Source organism: Chiloscyllium plagiosum, chromosome 10 (genome assembly GCF_004010195.1).
Source record: "Chiloscyllium plagiosum isolate BGI_BamShark_2017 chromosome 10, ASM401019v2, whole genome shotgun sequence".
NCBI lineage: Eukaryota > Metazoa > Chordata > Chondrichthyes > Orectolobiformes > Hemiscylliidae > Chiloscyllium > Chiloscyllium plagiosum.
The window spans coordinates 95537429-95556479 of record NC_057719.1 but is presented as its reverse complement, the minus strand read 5'-3'; the positions used below and the strand labels follow the sequence as shown (position 1 = coordinate 95556479).

General features: G+C 42.6%; 1 protein-coding gene across 5 annotated transcripts in view; it reads left to right on the top strand.

The window, feature by feature from the left end:
* The window catches only part of LOC122553908 (short transient receptor potential channel 6-like), a 120773-nt gene extending 105398 nt beyond the window's left edge, over positions 1 to 15375 (top strand). For all 5 annotated transcript variants that reach the window (XM_043698414.1, XM_043698413.1, XM_043698416.1 and 2 more), the window contains 2 exons: positions 11533 to 11608; positions 15000 to 15375. In XM_043698414.1, the coding sequence (XP_043554349.1) occupies positions 11533 to 11608; positions 15000 to 15124 (201 nt within the window). In that variant the 3' untranslated portion in view covers positions 15125 to 15375. The remainder of the gene's footprint in view (positions 1 to 11532; positions 11609 to 14999) is intronic.
* The last annotated feature ends 3676 nt before the right edge of the window (positions 15376 to 19051 follow it).

The following is a 19051-nucleotide window of genomic DNA, read 5'->3' as shown; positions in this document are numbered from 1 at the left end:
TACCAGAAAGTGATGGCGTTGATACATCGCGCTAATACCTGTATCATCAGAAAGCGATGGCATTGATACATCGCGCTAATACCTGTAATACCAGAAAGTGATAGCATTTGTACATCACGCTAATACCTTTAATACCAGAAAGTGATGGCGTTGATACATCGCGCTCATACCTGTATCATCAGAAAGCGATGGCATTGATACATCGCGCTAATATCTGTAACACCAGAAAGTGATGGCATTGATACATCGCGCTAATACCTGTAACACCAGAAAGTGATGGCGTTGATACATTGCGCTAATACCTGTAACACCAGAAAGTGATGGCATTGGTACATCGCGCTAATACCTGTATCACCAGAAAGTGATGGCGTTGATACATCGCGTTAATACCTGTAATACCAGAAAGTGATGTCGTTGATACATCGCGTTAATACCTGTAACACCAGAAAGTGGTGGGATTGATACATCACGCTAATACCTGTAATACCAGAAAGTGATGGCATTGGTACATCACGTTAATACCTGTATCACCAGAAAGTGATGGGATTGGTACATCGCGCTAATACCTGTAATATCAGAAAGTGATGTCGTTGATACATCGCGTTAATACCTGTAACACCAGAAAGTGGTGGGATTGGTACATCACGCTAATACCTGTAACACCAGAAAGTGATGGCATTGATACATCGCGTTAATACCTGTATCACCAGAAAGTGATGGGATTGGTACATCACGCTAATACCTGTAACACCAGAAAGTGATGGCATTGATACATTGCGTTAATACCTGTAACACCAGAAAGTGATGGCATTGATACATCGCATTAATACCTGTAATACCAGAAAGTGATGGCATTGGTACATCGCGCTAATACCTGTATCACTAGAAAGTGATGGGATTGGTACATCACGCTAATACCTGTAACACTTGAACGTGATGGCATTGATACATCGCGTTAATACCTGTAACACCAGAAAGTGATGGCATTGATACATCGCGCTAATACCTGTAACACTTGAAAGTGATGGCATTGATACATCGCGCTAATACCTGTAACACCAGAAAGCGATGGCATTGGTACATCTCGCTAATACCTGTAACACCAGAAAGTGATGGCATTGATACATCGCGCTAATACCTGTAACATTTGAAAGTGATGGCATTGATACATCGCGTTAATACCTGTAACACCAGAAAGTGATGGCATTGGTTCATCGCGCTAATACCTGTAACACCAGAAAGTGATGGGATTGGTACATCGCGCTAATACCTGTAACTCCAGAAAGTGATGGCGTTGATACATCGCGCTAATACCTGTAACACCAGAAAGTGATGGCATTGATACATCGCTTTAATGCCTGTAACACCAGAAAGTGATGGGATTGGTACATCGCGTTAATACCTGTAACACCAGAAAGTGATGGCATTGATACATCGCGCTAATACCTGTAACACCAGAAAGTGATGGGATTGGTACATCGCGCTAATACCTGTAATACCAGAAAGTGATGACGTTGATACATCGCGCTAATACCTGTAACACCAGAAAGTGATGGCGTTGATACATCGCGCTAATACCTGTAACACCAGAAAGTGATGGCGTGGATACATCGCGCTAATACCTGTATCACCAGAAAGTGATGGCATTGGTACATCGCTTTAATGCCTGTAACACCAGAAAGCGATGGCGTTGATACATCGCGCTAATACCTGTATTACCAGAAAGTGTTGGCGTTGGTACATCGCGCTAATATCTGTAACACCAGAAAGCGATGGCATTGATACATCGCGCTAATTCATGTAATACCAGAAAGTGATGGCATTGATACATCGCGCTAATACCTATAACACCAGAAAGCGATGGCGTTGATACATCGCGTTAATACCTGTAATACCAGAAAGTGATGGGATTGGTACATCGCGCTAATACCTGTAACACCGGAAAGTGATGGCATTGATACATCGCGCTAATACCTGTAACACCAGAAAGTGATGGCATTGATACATCGCGCTAATATCTGTAACACCAGAAAGCGATGGCGTTGATACATCGCGCTAATACCTGTAACACCAGAAAGTGATGGCGTTGATACATCGCGCTAATACCTGTTACACCAGAAAGTGATGGCGTTGATACATCGCGCTAATTCATGTAATACCAGAAAGTGATGGGATTGGTACACTGCGCTAATATCTTTAATATCAGAAAGCGATGGCGTTGATAGATTGCGCTCATACCTCTAATACCAGAAAGCGATGAGATTGATACATCGCGCTAGTACCTGTAATAGCAGAAAGTGATGGTATTAATACATCACACTAATCCTTCATTTTGACAACTGGGAGTATGGTTTAATCAGAAATAAGTTTATCTCTGGCATAAGTGATCTCAAGCGTAAGGGGTCTAAGCTTGAAAGCACATTTGCTGAGGGGGAGAAAATCACCCTTAAGAAAGTTATTTGCGCGTGTTGGAAGAGGAGAAATAAAGGATCTCATGCAATGGGATGAATGAAGATCTTCAGTTCCAGATAGCAGGCATAAAGAAACATTTACGCATCTCTTGAGATGGCACATTGGCCTACTGCTACCTCTCAGTGCCAGGCCCCAGCTTCAATTCCACCCTCAGGTGATTGTGTAGAGTTTGCACATTCTCCCCCGTGTCTGCGTAGGTTTCCACTCTGTGCTTCGGTTTCCTCTTATAGTCCAAAGATGTGCAGGTTAGGTGGATTGGCCATGCTGAATTGTACCATAGTGGGTTCGGTGGATTAACCATAGGAAATGCAGGGTTACAGGGATATAGTAGGGGAGCTGAGTTGGTGTGAGCCAAATGGCCTATTGCCACACTGTAGTGATACTATGGATCATCTCAAAACAGGTCCAGGAACACCACAGCTGTTACAACAGATTTGTAGCATTTCGTCGGCCACTAAGTCATTAACTGCTGAACAGATCAGAGAAGATTACAAAGATTTTTTTTATTGCTCTTGGTTAATATAGTTGAAGTTGGTGAGAGTAAGAGACCAACTTAGCACCATTGAGGAGTATTTCAATTGTCCTCAAAGAAGAGACAGATGAGCTGGGAAAGAAGAAAATAATTATGAAAATGACAATACATACACACAGGATTTGTCGCACAGCAGCAGTGAAAAAAATCCCCTGGAAAGCTGAGATTGGGCCTAGTTTAAAGGATATCAATAAAGTTGGTGAGATGGAACACCTCATGCCAACCTAGAAGAAATTTTGCCAAAACCTGGAAAGACAAAGTTTTGTTGCCCTTGATGCAAAGGTAGTTACTGGCAAATGAACCTGGATGAAAAAGTGATTTTCTACCCAGATTTTGTCTATCACGTGAGATATACAGATGGTAGCGCACACACCTTTTGACATTTTCATTGCCCTGGAATAATATCAACACAGAGGGCATGATGTTGTCAGTGATTTTTCCCAGAGTGCAATCTATTGTTGCCGATCTGCTGATCTATAAATATGGAGGCACAATAGAAGAAATCATTGCAGACCATGATCAGAACCCAGTGTTCCTGATGGTGAGACTTCACCAGATGAACATGAAGATGAACATGAAAAAGGTACAACTAAAGATGTCCAAAGTCAGGACAATAAGTCATGTAGTGACCGTGAAAGAACTTTGTCTGATGCTAACGAGGTGAGAGCTCTCACAGAGAAGCAGTGACACAGCTTTGAAAATGATGCAATGATTTGGTTTGCTGTTTGAGCTGTCCATTAAAGCTTTTCCCTTGTTTGTTAGCAAAGTGTGAACCTCAACTGAAAGTCACAGCTGAGGTCAGTGTACAAAACAAGAAACAGCTTTCACCAGTGATGGCAACACCAGTGCTCAGGTACTACGATGTCAACGACAAAGTCATCATTCAGTGCAAAACCAGTAAAGGAAGAAAAACAGTCAGTGGAGGGATCCCCTGTGGTTGTTCCCCTGAAAAACATGTATACCGTTTTGGATACTGTTGAGGGGGATGACTTACCAGGGGTATGCAGTGGGGCCTAGGTGTCTGGCACAGAGCCTGTCCCTGTTGCACAGAAGAGAAGGAGGGAAAGGAGAAGAGTGTTAGTCATTGGGGACACAATAGTTAGAGGCTCAGATAGAAGGTTTGTTGGGAACGAACGAGACTCATGGTTGGTGTGTTGCCTCCCAGGTGCCAGGGTCCACGATGTCTCGGATCGTGTCCTTAGGGTCCTGAAGGGAGAGGGTGACCAGCCTCAAGTCGTTGTCCATGTAGGTACCAACGACGTAGGTAGAAAGAGGGATAGGGATGTAAGGCAGGATTTCAGGGAGCTAGGGTGGAAGCTAAAAGCTATAACAGAGTTATCTTGGTTTGTTACCCGTGCCATGTGATAGCGAGGCAAGAAATAGGGAGAGATATCAGCTGAACATGTGGCTGCAAGGATGGTGCAGGAGGGAGGGTTTCAGGTACTTGGATAATTGGGGCTCATTCTGGGGAAGGTGGGACCTGTACAAACAGGACAGTCTTCATTTGAACCAGAGGGGTACTAATATCCTGGGTGGGAAATTTGCTGGTGCTATTCGGGTGGGTTTAAACTAGCTCAGCAGGGGGATGGGAACTGAAGGTGTAGTGGCAGTGCAGAGGGGAATGAGAGTAGGGAGGACAGGGACAGGATTTCAGGGTCACAGGAATATGCTGGCAGACAGTGAAGTGGTTTGAAGTGTGTCTACTTCAATGCCAGAAGTATCCTAAATAAGGTAGGTGAGCTTGCAGCACGGATAGATACCTGGGACTTCAATGTTGTGGCCATTTCGTAGACATGATGGAGCAGGGTGAAGAATGGATGTTGCAGGTTTAGATCTTTCATTAAGAACAGGCAAGGCCATAAAAGAGGGGGAGGTGTGGCCTTGTTAATCAAGGATAGTATATCGGTGGCTGAAAGAACTTTTGATGAGGACTTGTCTACTGAGGTAGTGTGGGCTGAGGTTAGAAACAGGAGAGGAGAGGTCACACTGCTTCGAGTTTTTTAAAGGCCTCTGCAGAGTTCCAGGGAAGTGGAGGAGAGGATTGGCAAAATTATTCTGGACAGGAGTGAAAGGAACAGGGTGGTCATTATAGGGGACTTTAACTTCCCCAACATTGACTGGAAATGCTATAACTCCAGTACGTTGGATGGATCCATTTTTGTCCAATATGTACAGGAGGGTTTCCTGACACAGTATGTCGAAGGGCTGACAAGAGTGGAGGCCACACCGGATCTGGTGCTTGGTAATGAACCAGGCCAGGTGTTTGATTGAGTTGTAGGTGAGCACTTTGGAGAAAGTGACCATAATTCAGTTATGTTTAGTTTAGTGATGGAAAGGGATAGGTACATGCCACAGCTCAAGAATTGTTCTGATGAGTATAAGGTGAAAGCTTTGAAAAAACTGCATCTTCTCAGCAAAACTCAAATTCTTCACTAACTAAAAAAAACTTTGATTGTTAAGAAGTTTTAATTTAAACCAACAATCAAATTCAGATAAATCTTGCTAGGTCAGCTGATTTTACTAATTTTCAGCTTTTATTTTGATGCTAAAACATCCACTCATTTTACGCTATTGCTTATTACTGTGATGAAAATTTACTCAAATATCAGCAATATTAAATCTAAAATAGCTATCCATGCTTTTTGCTAGTTAAATAATGGCAATCAACCACAGGAAACTGATTTTGTTAATAGCACCCTTATTACAGCCTGGCTGAGATCACTAGAAATTGCATTAGAGTGGAGAAAGTTCTACTTTTTGCTTAACTACTTAAAACATAGGCTGTAAGCACTTTATGTTGACAGTGACTGAAATATACCATGCAGCAATTATCTTTCAAATTGATGAGTGAGGGAACACAGACATAGACAGAGGGAGAAAGAATTCTTATTCTTCTTTAAGCCAACAGAATTTGGACAAAAGTTCAATGTCGTCAAATGCATTTTACACAAACAACATCAAAAGCCTCACTTTACAGTTTACTTTTTGAAGTGGAGAAACAGAAGTATTTCCATCAAATTTGTAAACAGGACTCTATGCTTTTTCTGATTTTTTTGTTAGGGTTTAATGAGTACATGAATACAAGTTTTCTAAAAAGCCTCTATAAGTGTTCATGTGATAAGAGTTCAATTCCTAGCAGTTGGGTCATTTAAATTTAGTTCATTAAAGCTTTAATTAAAAGTTAAAATGACAACAGCAACTGCTGAATTGTTAGGAAAACGGATTAGGTTCACCAATGTTCTTTGTGGAAAAACTTTCGTCCTTATCCAATCTACATGTGACTCCAGACTCACTGGCTTGGTGATTTACTTCCCTCTGAAATGGCCTACTGATTCACTCCATCATGAGCAGTTAGGGATATTGACTGAGATAGCAAATGCCCACAATCACTTAATGAACATCAAAAAAAATACCTTCACATTCTGGCTTAACTAGATCCAGCAACTGACATAGGCAGTCTTCAAAAGGCAGTGGCTCAATAGACATGCACTCTAGCTTTTTACACTGGTCCTCGTAAAAATAGTTCAGTTCATACATTGACAGTACACCATCTCCATCAAGGTCCATACAGCGGAACCAGTACTCAATGCTGTTGGGGAGGAAAAGAATAATGTTATTAAGCATTATGAGAACCTAAAAACAAAACTAAATCCCAGCATGCAGAACAGATGAAAGATTGAATGAATTTAAACAGATCGTTCCTCAGAATGGCATGTCTGATATTCAAAGATTAAAAAAATGAAAACAGAAAAAAACTGGAGGCACATTTCAATTTAAAAGTGCAAGTTTTTAAAAACTTTGTAGAGTCTGTCACAGACTAACACACATGCATTATCAGAGCGTTTTCAATTTAATTCAGTAAAGCCTTTGATAAGGTTCCACATGGTACGCTGATGGAGAAAATGCAGAGGCATGGAATTGAGGGTGATTTAGCAGTTTGGATTAGAAAGTGGCTTTCTGAAAGAAGGTAGCGAGTGGTGGTTGATGGAAAATATTCAGCCTGGAGTTCGGTTACTAGTGGTGTGCCACAAGGATCTGTTTTGGGACCACTGCTGTTTGTCATTTTTATCAATCACTTAAACGCAGGCATAGGTGGATGGGTTAGTAAATTTGCAGATGACACTAAAGTCGGTGGAGTAGTGGACAGTGTGGAAGAATGTTACAGGTTGCGGGGGGACTTGAATAAACTGCAGAATTGGGCTGAGAGGTGGCAAATGGAGTTCAATGCAGCTAAATGTGGGGTGATGCACTTTGGGAAGCATAACAGGAAGGCAGAGTACTGGGTCAATGGAAAGATTCTTGGTAGTGTGGATGTGCAGAGGGATCTTGGAGTCCATGTACATAGATCCCTGAAAGTTGCCACCCAGGTTGATAGTGCTGTTAAGAAGGCGTACGGTGTGTTAGGTTTCATTGGTAGAGGGATTGAGTTCCGGAACCGCAATATCATGCTGCAACTATACAAAACGCTGGTGCGGCCTCACTTGGAATATTGTGTACAGTTCTGGATGCCATATTTCAGGAAAAATGTGGAAGCATTGGAAATGATGCAGAGGAGATTTACCAGGATGTTGCCTGGTCTGGAGGGAAGGCTGAGAGACTTGGGTCTGTTCTCATTGGAAAGAAGAAGGCTTAGGGGGGCTTTTATAGAGACATACAAGATGATCAGAGGAGTAGATAAAGTAGACAGTGAAAGTCTTTTCCCTCGGATGATGATTTAAGAGTAACAAAAAGATGGGGTACTGGGCTAATGGTCGGATACTTGGTAGTGTGGATGAGCAGAGGGATCTTGGTGTCCATGTACACAGATCTCTGAAAGTTGCCACCCAGGTAAATAGTGCGGTGAGGAAGGCATATGGCGTACTGGCTTTTATTGGTAGAGGAATTGAGTTCCGTAGTCCTGAGGTCATGTTGCAGTTGTATAAGACTCTGGTGCGGCTGCATCTGGAGTATTGTGTGCAGTTTTGGTCGCCATACTATAGGAAGGATGTGGTGGCACTGGAACGGGTGCAGAGGAGGTTTACCAGGATGTTGCCTGGTATGGAAGGAAGATCGTATGAGGAAAGGCTGAGGCACTTGGGGTTGTTTTCATTGGAGAGAAAAAGGTTTAGGGGTCACTTGATAGAGGTGTACAAGATGATTAGGGGTTTAGATAGGGTTGACCATGAGAACCTTTTTCCACGTATGGAGTCAGCTATTACGAGGGGGCATAGCTTTAAATTAAGGGGTGGTAGGTATAGGACAGATGTTAGGGGTAGGTTCTTTACTCAGCGAGTCGTGAGTTCATGGAATGCCCTGCCAGTAGCAGTGATTGACTTTCCCTCTTTATGGGCATTTAAATGGGCATTGGATAGGCATATGGAGGATAGTGGGCTAGTGTAGGTTAGGTGGGCTTGGATCGGCGCAACATTGAGGGCCAAAGGGCCTGTACTGTGCTGTATTCTTCTATGTCCTATGTTCTATGTTCTATGTTCTATGTTCTATGTTCTATGTTGTATGACGTTAGCTTGTACGAGGGGGCATAACTACAAATTGAGGGGTGATAGAGTTAAGACAGATGTCAGAGGCAGGTTCTTTACTCAGAGAGTGGTAAGGGCATGGAATGCCCTGCCTGCCAATGTAGTTAACTCAGCCACATTAGGGAGATTTAAACAATCCTTGGATAAGCACATGGATGATTTTGGGATAGTGTCGGGGGACAAGCTGAAAATCGTTCACAGGTCGGCGCAACATCGAGGGCTGAATGGCCTGTTCTGCGCTGTTTGGTTTGTGTTCTATGTTCTAAAACAATCCTTATGCAGTAAGGACAGTCGGTTGCAAATGATGCAAAAGAAATGATGTCGTGCACATATAAAGAAAGAGTGTGGAGCTCTTGTCTTTGCTTATAAACATTTTAATTATGAGAGAGGAAGTGACAATAGGACCTGACCATTAGCCTGTTTGAATCATCTTTCTCAATCCACCTCTATTCGATAAAAACATCTGCAAAGACTGTAATTTGTTTGTAGAAATATTATTTGGATGTGGTGTACAAGCAAGGGTAGCAGATATACACTGTCGCCATGCTGTTGAGAATGCTAAGACAGAATGAATTTGGAAATTTTCACAATGAGAAATAACAGCTCAACATTCTCTGTAATTTCTCATTGAGCTGAGATATTGAATGTGAAAGACAAGTATTTGCTCACATCAGGCAAATGGTGCAACTAGAAGCAACTCTCCACATCCTGCAGGAATTAATAATGAAAAGTTAGCTTGAAATGATTGAGGCGACACACGTTGTGATGTGTGAGAACATTTGCATCAAAAGATGAAATGATAATTCAAGATGACCTTTTGTAAAACAGAAATAGAGTCATTGTCCTGAAGGAGGTGAGAAGAGTGATGCATCAGGGAATTAAGATTCATGTGAGGAAGGCAAAAGAAATGCTGTCCATGCTAAATGTGAGATTAAGGACAATATCAGCCATTGCAATGTTTGTAGTGAATACAATGCTAATGAGCCACTTACAACTCATAATATTACAGAGAGACCATGGAGGAAACTTGCAGCAGACCTCTTCATTCTCATAGCAGATAATTATCTCATCACCTTCAACTACCGCTGTCTTACTCCCATTGAAACTGTCAAATGTTTGGAAATATGTTTAAATGTTACAGCATGGAAGACATTGTGATCAGTGAAAAGTGCTCTAAATACACCAGTAAAAAAATTCATGTGCTTCATAAATAATTAGGAAATTCAACATCACATACATGGCTCAGTGGTTAGCACTGCTGCCTCACAGTGCCAAGGACCTGGGTTTAATTCCTGCCTTGGGCGACTGCCTGTGTGGAGTTTGCACATTCTCCCCATGTCTGCCTGGGTTTCCTCCGGGTGCACTGGTTTCCTCCCACAGTCCAAAGATGTGCAGGTCAGATGAATTGGCCATGCTAAATTGCCCATAGTGTTAGGTGCATTAATCAGGGGTAAATGTATGGGAATGGGTCTGGGTGGGTTGCTCTTCGGAGGGTCAGTGTGGACTTGTTGGGCTGAAGGGCCTGTTACCACACTGTAGGGAATCTAATCTAGTCTAATCACATCATCTCCACACTATTTCCAGTTCAATGGAAAAGCTGAGGCAGTGGTAAAAGTCACCTAAACAAGGACTATCCGGCATGGACCTGTAGAAAGCAATCCACGAGTGGAGAATTACACTTACTGAAGGCATAGAGAGTAGTTCAGTCCAATGATTAATGTCACATCATACCCAAACTATTTTTCAAATGACAACTTAAAAAAAGTCTGAAACTAGAAGCACTGACAGGAGTGAGCTTTAAAATCAAAGTGAAATGATAGGAAACCAATCTCCACTTTGACAAAACTGTCAAATTGTTGGGAGATTTGTGCACTGGAGAGCTAGTCAGAGGGCAAACATTCAACACTCTCAATACGGGTCAGTCCATAGGACAACATGGTACTCGTGGAGTTACACTAGCTGCCTGTGATGAACATGAACACTAAATAAATCATCATAACCCCAGATCTAGACATATAACTAGACAAGTTCCTCCTTCATTGCACAAAACTGATGAGTAAAGTGTGATATTCCCGACAGCACAGAGTACAGAACAAATATCAATCTCAGAGTCTATTGGCCCCAACAAGGACAAGAGCAACAACAGTTACTATGGGAACAGTACTCACTCCAGGATTGATATTCCACAGAGTCAGAACAGTACCTCGGAAATGGTCAGGTGCCGAATGAACAGCTGCAATTCTAGCAGGCCCCATTTTTGCCACTCAGGACGGTGGGTGTGATCAGTCAGGTGGCAAAGCAGTGCAAACAATCCCTTCAAACTGAGAAACATTTGCATACTTCAAAAATTTCTGAATTCAACCTATGTACCTTAGTGAAACTCAGTCTCTGATTTTTGTACCATTTGCTTGAATTAAAAATGCTATTGAATCATTTATTGACATGATGGTTTTTTGCTGTTCTTGGAGCTGCTGTTGCAATTACACAACCTTTTTCGTTTAGCACTTCAAGTAAGTACAATTCGTACAAAGGTGCTGCCTGAGAGAGTGGTGGAGATAGGTTCTTGCAAAACATTTCAGACAAGTCTGGACGAGCACTTAGAATGTAGGCTATGGACTGAGTGCAGGGGAATGGGATGGCAGAGAAATGGGGGCCAAAGAGCCTGTTTCTATACTGTATCACTCTAAAACTGTCTGAATCCTGAAGGAAAACATTGATGTATATAATTTTTAACTCATATATGCAATATTTGGAATCCAGTGCTGGTCAGTTAGCTACCACAATGAACAAACTGTCAGGCTTTGATGCTGTGCTGTGGAGAGAGAGCATCAATTAACGTTTTAGGTCCAGTGACCCTTCTTCAGGATTCTCTCCACAGATGCTGCCAGACCTGCTGAGTTTCTCCAGCAATTTCTGTTTTTGTTTCTGATTTGCAGCATCCATCGACAGTTCTTTGGTATTTAATGTGCTGTCAGTTTATCATGTAACTTGCTGCTATATTATTATCTGCAGAAAATAATGAAACGTCTCATCAAGAGATACGTATTGAAAGCTCAAATGGATCGGGAAAATGATGAAGTCAATGAAGGTGAGTCATTGAGTAAGGTTGCTATATTCATACCACATATACATTGAAAAATTTCTGTTTTTCTCAGCACTCTCTGTTGAGTGGAAACTGCTATATTTTGAAAAACTTCAGATCAAATCATGACATCTCCTTTAAACTTTCCCCCTCTTACCTTAAACCTATGCCACTTAGTATTTGTCATTTCTACCCTGGTAAAGGGATTCTGACTATCCACCCTATCCATGTCCCTCAGAATTTTATCTACTTCTGTCAGATCATCCCTCAGCCTCTGATGCTCTAGAGAAAATAATCTGAGTTTGTCCAACCTCTCCTTAAAGCTACTGTACTCCAATCCTGGTAATATCCTGGTAAAACTCTTTAACACCCTCTCCAAAGCCTCAATTTCCTTCCTTTAGTGTGGTGTCAAGAAGTATGTTTCAAGACAAATTATTCATCCACTGTGTAGATCCTATCTCAAGTTGCCCATTTGACATCATTGAGTCTCTCAATGGGATATCAGAAGCAGATTTCAATTGGTTTCCTCATTGACCTCTATAGTTAGAGTGTCTCCCCCTGTTTGAAGAGCAACAACTTTGAAGAATCCGATTTACTCTGTGGTGATTTAGTAGGATGCAGGAACGGGGTAAGACAATGGCTAGTGGGACATGTCTCCCACACACATCAGATTCAGCTAACCACAGTGGAACGTAACATGATGTTCAGAGCTGGTGTCTGACCCCTGACTGTTCTGGTTGTCTGCAGTGAGACCCTGTCTCAGAGCAGGAGAATGTGGTCATTCTAACCAAGTATCCTGCTGGATGTCAAACCAGTATCTAAAGACTAGCAGAGTCCACTTACTGGAACTGTCTGGAATGAGGCTTGAACTTTTCAATCTCTGACTCAGGGGTGGAAATTCCCAAAGAAAACTGCTGTCAGGAAAATCAGAAGGATGGCTAGTGTGAGAAATAGGAAAGTGTCATCATAGTGGAAATAAAAATGCTCTTTGGAGATTGAGACATGGGAACATTTAAGGGGAACAGTAAAAGGAAATTTTGTCTGTGTCTAATACTGTTGTACCAAAACTGAAAACAAGAATTGCTGGAGATCACAGTGGGTCAGGCAGCATCCATGGAGAGAGAGCAAGCTAACATTTTAAATCGAAATGACTCTTGTCAGAGCTGGAGTGTTGGGGGAAAAAAGACGTTGACAGTTCAGATTAAGAGAATAACAAAACAATAGTCTGTCTAACTGTAACTGTCCTTAAAACCTTCTGGGCTCAATATTGAGTTCAACACTTTCAGATTGTGAACCCAATCCACTGCCTTTCTTTTAGCTTTTCTTGTTACACTCCCTGTCACCCTCTCTCACCCTCTCTCACCCTCTCTCACCCTCTCTCCCCTCTCCCTGTCACCCTCTCTCACCCTCTCTCCCCTCTCCCTGTCACCCTCTCTCCCCTCCCCAACCCCAGTGGGACTGCTTGGTCTTTGCCAGTTAGATACACCATTTTTCTTTGCTGCCTGGTCTGCTGTGCTTTTCCCGCATCACTTCTATCTTGACTCTGCTCTTCAGCATCTGCAATTCTCACTTTCACCTACTCCATTGTTCTGCCATTCTCACATTCTAATCACTTAATCTGAACTATCAACATCCTTTCTCCACCAGCACTACAAACTCCCCCCATCCCTCCAACTATAGCATAAATGCTGACCCCTCCACACTTCACTTCAGTTCTGAGGAAGAGTCATCGCGATTGGAAACATTAGTTGCTCTCTCTCCATGGATCCTGCCTGACCCGCTGTGATCAACATTTGTTATTTTCAGTACAGATTCCAGCATCTGCAGTAATTTGCTCCTGCTGTTGTACCTGGCCTTTGCAAACATTTGGCAAAGAAAAATACCGAATTCCCCAGCACTAATATACTTCACTTTGATGAGTACCTAAAACTTTAAACAATAGAAATCAAAACACTTAATATCATTAGTTTGAGAGAAGGAAGCTCCTTTAATTTAAATGTCAGAAAGTGTAAATCAGAATATCCACATCACTAACCGTTGAGAGGTGGATGTTAATAGGAACTAGATTTATAATGTTCTAGTCTTCAGTCCACTGCTGTTCACCCTGGTGACACACGACTGTGCAGTGATGCATAGGTTGAATTGCATCATCAAGTTCGTTGATGGTACGACTGTAGTGGGTCTCATTAGCAGGAATGACGTGTCAGCATACAGAAAGAAGGTGCAGTGGCTAACGGACTGGTGCAGAGCCAACAACCTGTCTCTGAATGTGGACAAGACAAAAGAGATGGTCGTTGACTTCAGGAGGGCATGGAGCAACCACTCTCCGCTGGACATCGACGGCGCCCCCTTGGAGATCATGAAGAGCACCAAATTTCTTGTCATACACCTGGTGGAGAATCTCACCTGGACCCTCAACACCAGCTCCATAGCCAAGAAAGCCCAGCAGCATCTCTACTTCCTGCGCAGACTGAAGAAAACCCACCCCAAACCCTCATCCTCACCACATTCTACAGAGGGTTCATTCAGAGTACCCTGAGCTACTGCATCACTCCCTGGTTCGGGAATTGCACCATCACTGATTGTAAGACCCTACAATGGATAATGAGAACAGCTGAGATCATAGGGGTCTCCCTTTCCCCCATTACAGACATTTACACGACACGCTGCATCCGAAAGGCTAAGAGCATTGTGGGAGATCCCACACACCCCTCTCTCAAACCCTTTCCCTCCTGCCATCTGGCAGAAGATACCGGAGCATTCGGTCTCTCACGGACAGACTGTGCAACAGTTTCTTCTCCCCAGGCTATCAGGCCCCTTAACACAGTATGATCAGACTCTTTTCCATCTGAAATTCATTTGTATTGCTTCTATAAAAATGCCTGTTATTCATCGTTCTTCTGTTACATGTTAACTTGTGTGTTTTGCACTTCTTATGCACTTGATGCGGTGTACGAGTGTGTAGTTTGTGCTGTCTATGTAACACCCTCGGTCCTGGAGGAACACTGTCTCGTTTTTACTTTATTTGTTGGATATGGTAGAAATGACAAATAAAAGTTACTATTTATGTGAGTACAAAGGACAAGTTAGAAAAAATCCATAGATTAGTCTAAAAGGGTGGTTAAGCAGCTTGTATATTATTATGATAGCTATTATTTTATGTTACAAGAGTACAGTTAGTTTATTGAACAACTGATATCAATATATTGTACTTAGAACTGGCAGGGATGTTTGTTAATTTTAGACCTGAACTGCGGGTATTTTTTATTCAATATTGTAATAATCTTGCCTTTTTATGTTTTTAGTTCCAAAACTTCCATTCAAAATCATTTATGTTGCAAAATTTCTTCTTTATCAACATAGTTTGTTCACTTGTTTGCCTCTTGTTATTTTCAAGGCGAACTCAAGGAAATCAAACAAGATATTTCCAGTCTCCGATATGAACTCCTTGAAGAGAAATCACAAAACACAGAAGATCTTGCTGAATTAATCAGAAAACTTGGAGAAAAGTTGGGAGCATAATCCACAAAAGCAAACAATAACATAGTGACATTAAATCTTAAACAACTCTTTACAAAATCCATAACAATGTGATTGATTCTGCATGTTTATTACAATAATGCCAAATGTAATTTTAGATACAAACATTCCAATAGAAATTGAATGAATAATCAAATCAGTAGTTTTGCAATGATTTGTATAATATCAGATATAGTTCTATCCAATGATCAGGAAACATTGAGGTACTCGTTATATTAAATGTTTATAGAACAATGAAAACCCATGTAAAGTATATGTTTTATTTACAATGCAAAGGATCTCAGGTGAAGTTGGAATGCTTTGCACCTTCCTTATACTAGGTTATATTTAGAAGAGAAAGTTACATTCTGATGTGTTAAAGTGAAAATTTCTGTACCATAGAAATTGATTTCAAGCCTGCTTGGAATGAATCTAAACAACAGATTCATGTTGCATTGTCATCTACATTATAGAGTCGTAAAGATGTATAATACGGAAACAGACCCTTCGGTCCAACTCGTTCATACTGACCAGATATTCTAAATGAATCTAGTCATCTAGTCCCATTTGTCAGCATTTCGCCCATATCCCTCCAAACCCTTCCTATTCATATATCCATCCAAATGCCTCTTAACTGTTGCAATTGTACCAGCCTCCACCACTTCCTCTGGCAGCTCATCCATACACGCACCACCCTCTGTATGAAAAAGTTGCCCCTTAGGTCTCTTTTATATCTTTTGTCTCTCACCCTAAAGTTATGCCCTCCAGTTTTGGACTCTTGCCCCCCACTCCCCCCCTCCCTCCCCCCGCCCCAGGAAAGAGACCTTGACTATTTACTCTATCCATGCCCCTCATCATTTTATAAACCTCTATAAGGTCACCCCTCAGCCTCCAATGCTCCAGGAAAATAGCCCCAGCCTGTTCAGCCTCTCCAGCAACATCTTTGTAAACCTTTTCTGCACACTTTCAAGTTTAGTAACGTCTTTCCTGTAGCAGAGAGTCAAAAACTGAATGCAGTAGTTTAAAAGTAGTCTAACCAATGTCCTGTACAGCTATATCATGGTATCCCACTCCTATACTCAATGTTCTATTCACTCACCAGGAATCTAAGTACAACTCTCCATCAGAACAAGGCAGAAAAATGTTAGAAAGATGATTGTTCCATTTGAATTATATTTCTGTGCAACGGTCCTGGTTTATGCTAAAAATATGACAAAACACATTTACAGAGAGTGGCCCACAGGATTTTTAAAGCTTTCTTTTTGATCAGTTACTGTTGTAAAGCAACCAAAGTAAAATGTTATAAGAGACATTGACAATCTACCAATCTTGAAAATTGCTGTAGTCCCTTGAAAAGCATATATATCATGGAAATACTTTTTCCCTCCTGAGATATCATCACTGATTGCATACTCTCACCCGTACGATAGGTGTTATTGTTGACCGATGTGTGCGAGTATTCCTGTTAGCTTCACAGTGCTTCACAATGCCTTGGCTGCAGTCCTCAAAGTTAGAGTTGAAGGATCCTTCCTGAGACCATCTCCAGCCAAGGACCCAGTGGCTCGTGAGGCAATTGCAACATCTTGAATCCTTGAGGTGTAGGAAGAGGCTTCTCTTCTCTCATGTGAAAATAGTACATCCAGATATTATAACCTTCAAGGGAAAATGCATTGGCAAAGTTAAAGGGATTGTTATTTACAATAATTTATTTCTCTGCATTTTCCATGTGCCCTCAGTATCTTTTCTGTCTTCCACTATATCTCGATGCAGGCCTGATACTAACAGCTGGAGTGGATGTTCCATGTTCTGTGGATGTTGAATATCTGTGCATTTGCTCCCTTGTGCAGGTTGGAGTTTCTCAGAGTGTGTCCTGCCTCAGTGCAGGCTCCCACCTTCCTGTACTGCTGCAGGCTTGAGATCCCAGGAATGGGGGACGTGGAGGAGTCAGGCATGTCTTGAGTGTCTTGAGACAAATCTTCTCGGGTGTGTGTCTGTTGCTCCCTGTCCGTGTGGTTCCTGCTGGCAACACCTGTTCTCTCTGAGAGAAAGGATCAGCTGGAGTGAGCTGCAGGGGTCTTGTGCCTTGCTATTGATGCTGAGCACTCACTGACACAGTGCAATTCCACCTGGAAACCTGGGCGCCCCAAGCATTCTGCTGGATTGGGTCTCTGAGGCAGCTGCCAACATTTCCATATTTCCATGAAGACACTCGTGCTGGAGCCCTCACTCATGAAAACATTCATCCTTCACTCCAGCTTACTGTGTGCCCCAGGCTCTCTGGCCTACATTCCCCATTACGCTTCTTGATGGCTGTGATCAGCCATATGTTTTATACCTGAGGCTAAGTAGGTGCCTGGGCCCTGGCAGCTCTCTTTGTACCAGATTGCTCCAGTGTTTCATTCTGAGCCGGCCACTGACATAGAGTTGTAGAGATGTACAGCACGGAAACAAACCCTTCAGTCTAGCTCATCCATGCCGACCAGATATCCTAAATTAATCTAGTCCCATTTGCCAGCACTTGGCCCATATCCTTCCAAACCCTTCCTATTCATATACCCATCCAAATGCCTCTTAAATGTTATAATTGTACCAGCCTCCACCACATCCTCTGGCAGCTCATTCCATACACGTATCATCCTCTATGTGAAAAGTTGCCAATTAGGTCCCTTTTATATCCTTCCCCTCTCACCCGAAACTTATGCCCTCTAGTTCTGGACTCCCTCACCCCAGAGAAATGACCTTGTCTATTTACCCCATCAATGCCCCTCATGATTTTATAAACCTCTATAACGTCACCCATCAGCCTCCGATGCTCCAGCAAAAACAGCCCCAGCCTGTTTAATCTCTCCCTATTTCTTAAACCCTCCAACCCTAGCAACATCCTTGTAAATCTTCTCTGAATCATTTCAAGTTTCACAACATCTTTCTAATAGGAGGGAGACCAGCATTGCACACATTATTTCAAAAGTGGCCTAATCAATGTCCTTTCGGGCATAAGCGCTTCTTCAGGAATGAGGAATGTGTGTCCATCTTAAACCCTCCAACCCTAGCAACATCCTTGTAAATCTTCTCTGAATCATTTCAAGTTTCACAACATCTTTCCAATAGGAGGGAGACCAGCATTGCACACATTATTTCAAAAGTGGCCTAATCAATGTCCTTTTGGGCATAAGCGCTTCTTCAGGAATGAGGAATGTGTGTCCAGCAGGCTAAGATAAAAGGTAGGGAGGAGGGACTTGGAGGAGGGGCTTTGGAAATGCGATAGATGGAGGGAGGTCAAGGTGAGGGTGATAGGCCGGAGTGGGGTGGGGGTGGAGAGGTCAGGAAGATGATTGCAGGTTAGGAAGGCGGCGCTGAGTCTTGAACTGCACAGTGCCTGCACAGTGGAGAGATAAATGAGTTGGAGGGTGGGTGTGGGGAGAGAGTAGCATAGAGTAAAATAGGTGAGTGGGGGTGGGGATGGAGGTTCTGGATCAATGGTGCTGGAAGAGCACAGCAATTCAGGCAGCATCGAGGAGCTTCAGCGCCTCGATGCTGCCTGAATTGCTGTGCTCTTCCAGCACCATTGATCCAGAATCTAGTTTCCAGCATCTGCAGTCATTGTTTTTACCTCGTGGGGATGGAGGTGATAAGTCAGAGAGGAAGGAAGGTGGAGTGGGTGGGTGGGAAGGAAGATAGGCAGGTAGGACTGTTCATGAGGATGGTGCTGAGCTGGAAGGTTGGAACTGGGGTAAGGTGGGGGGAGGGGAAATGAGGCCTGACGGAGAACTGTTGCTGGTGGTTTTGAATTTGTAGTCTGTACTGGTTGTCCTGTTCGGGTCCAAACTGTGCTGGTTTGAATGTAGTCTGGAGTCCACGTGGGATGAGTTGGTTACGGAGGCAGGCACTGAGGAAGCAGATGTGGCTGTGGTAGCGAGTCTGTTTCAGGAC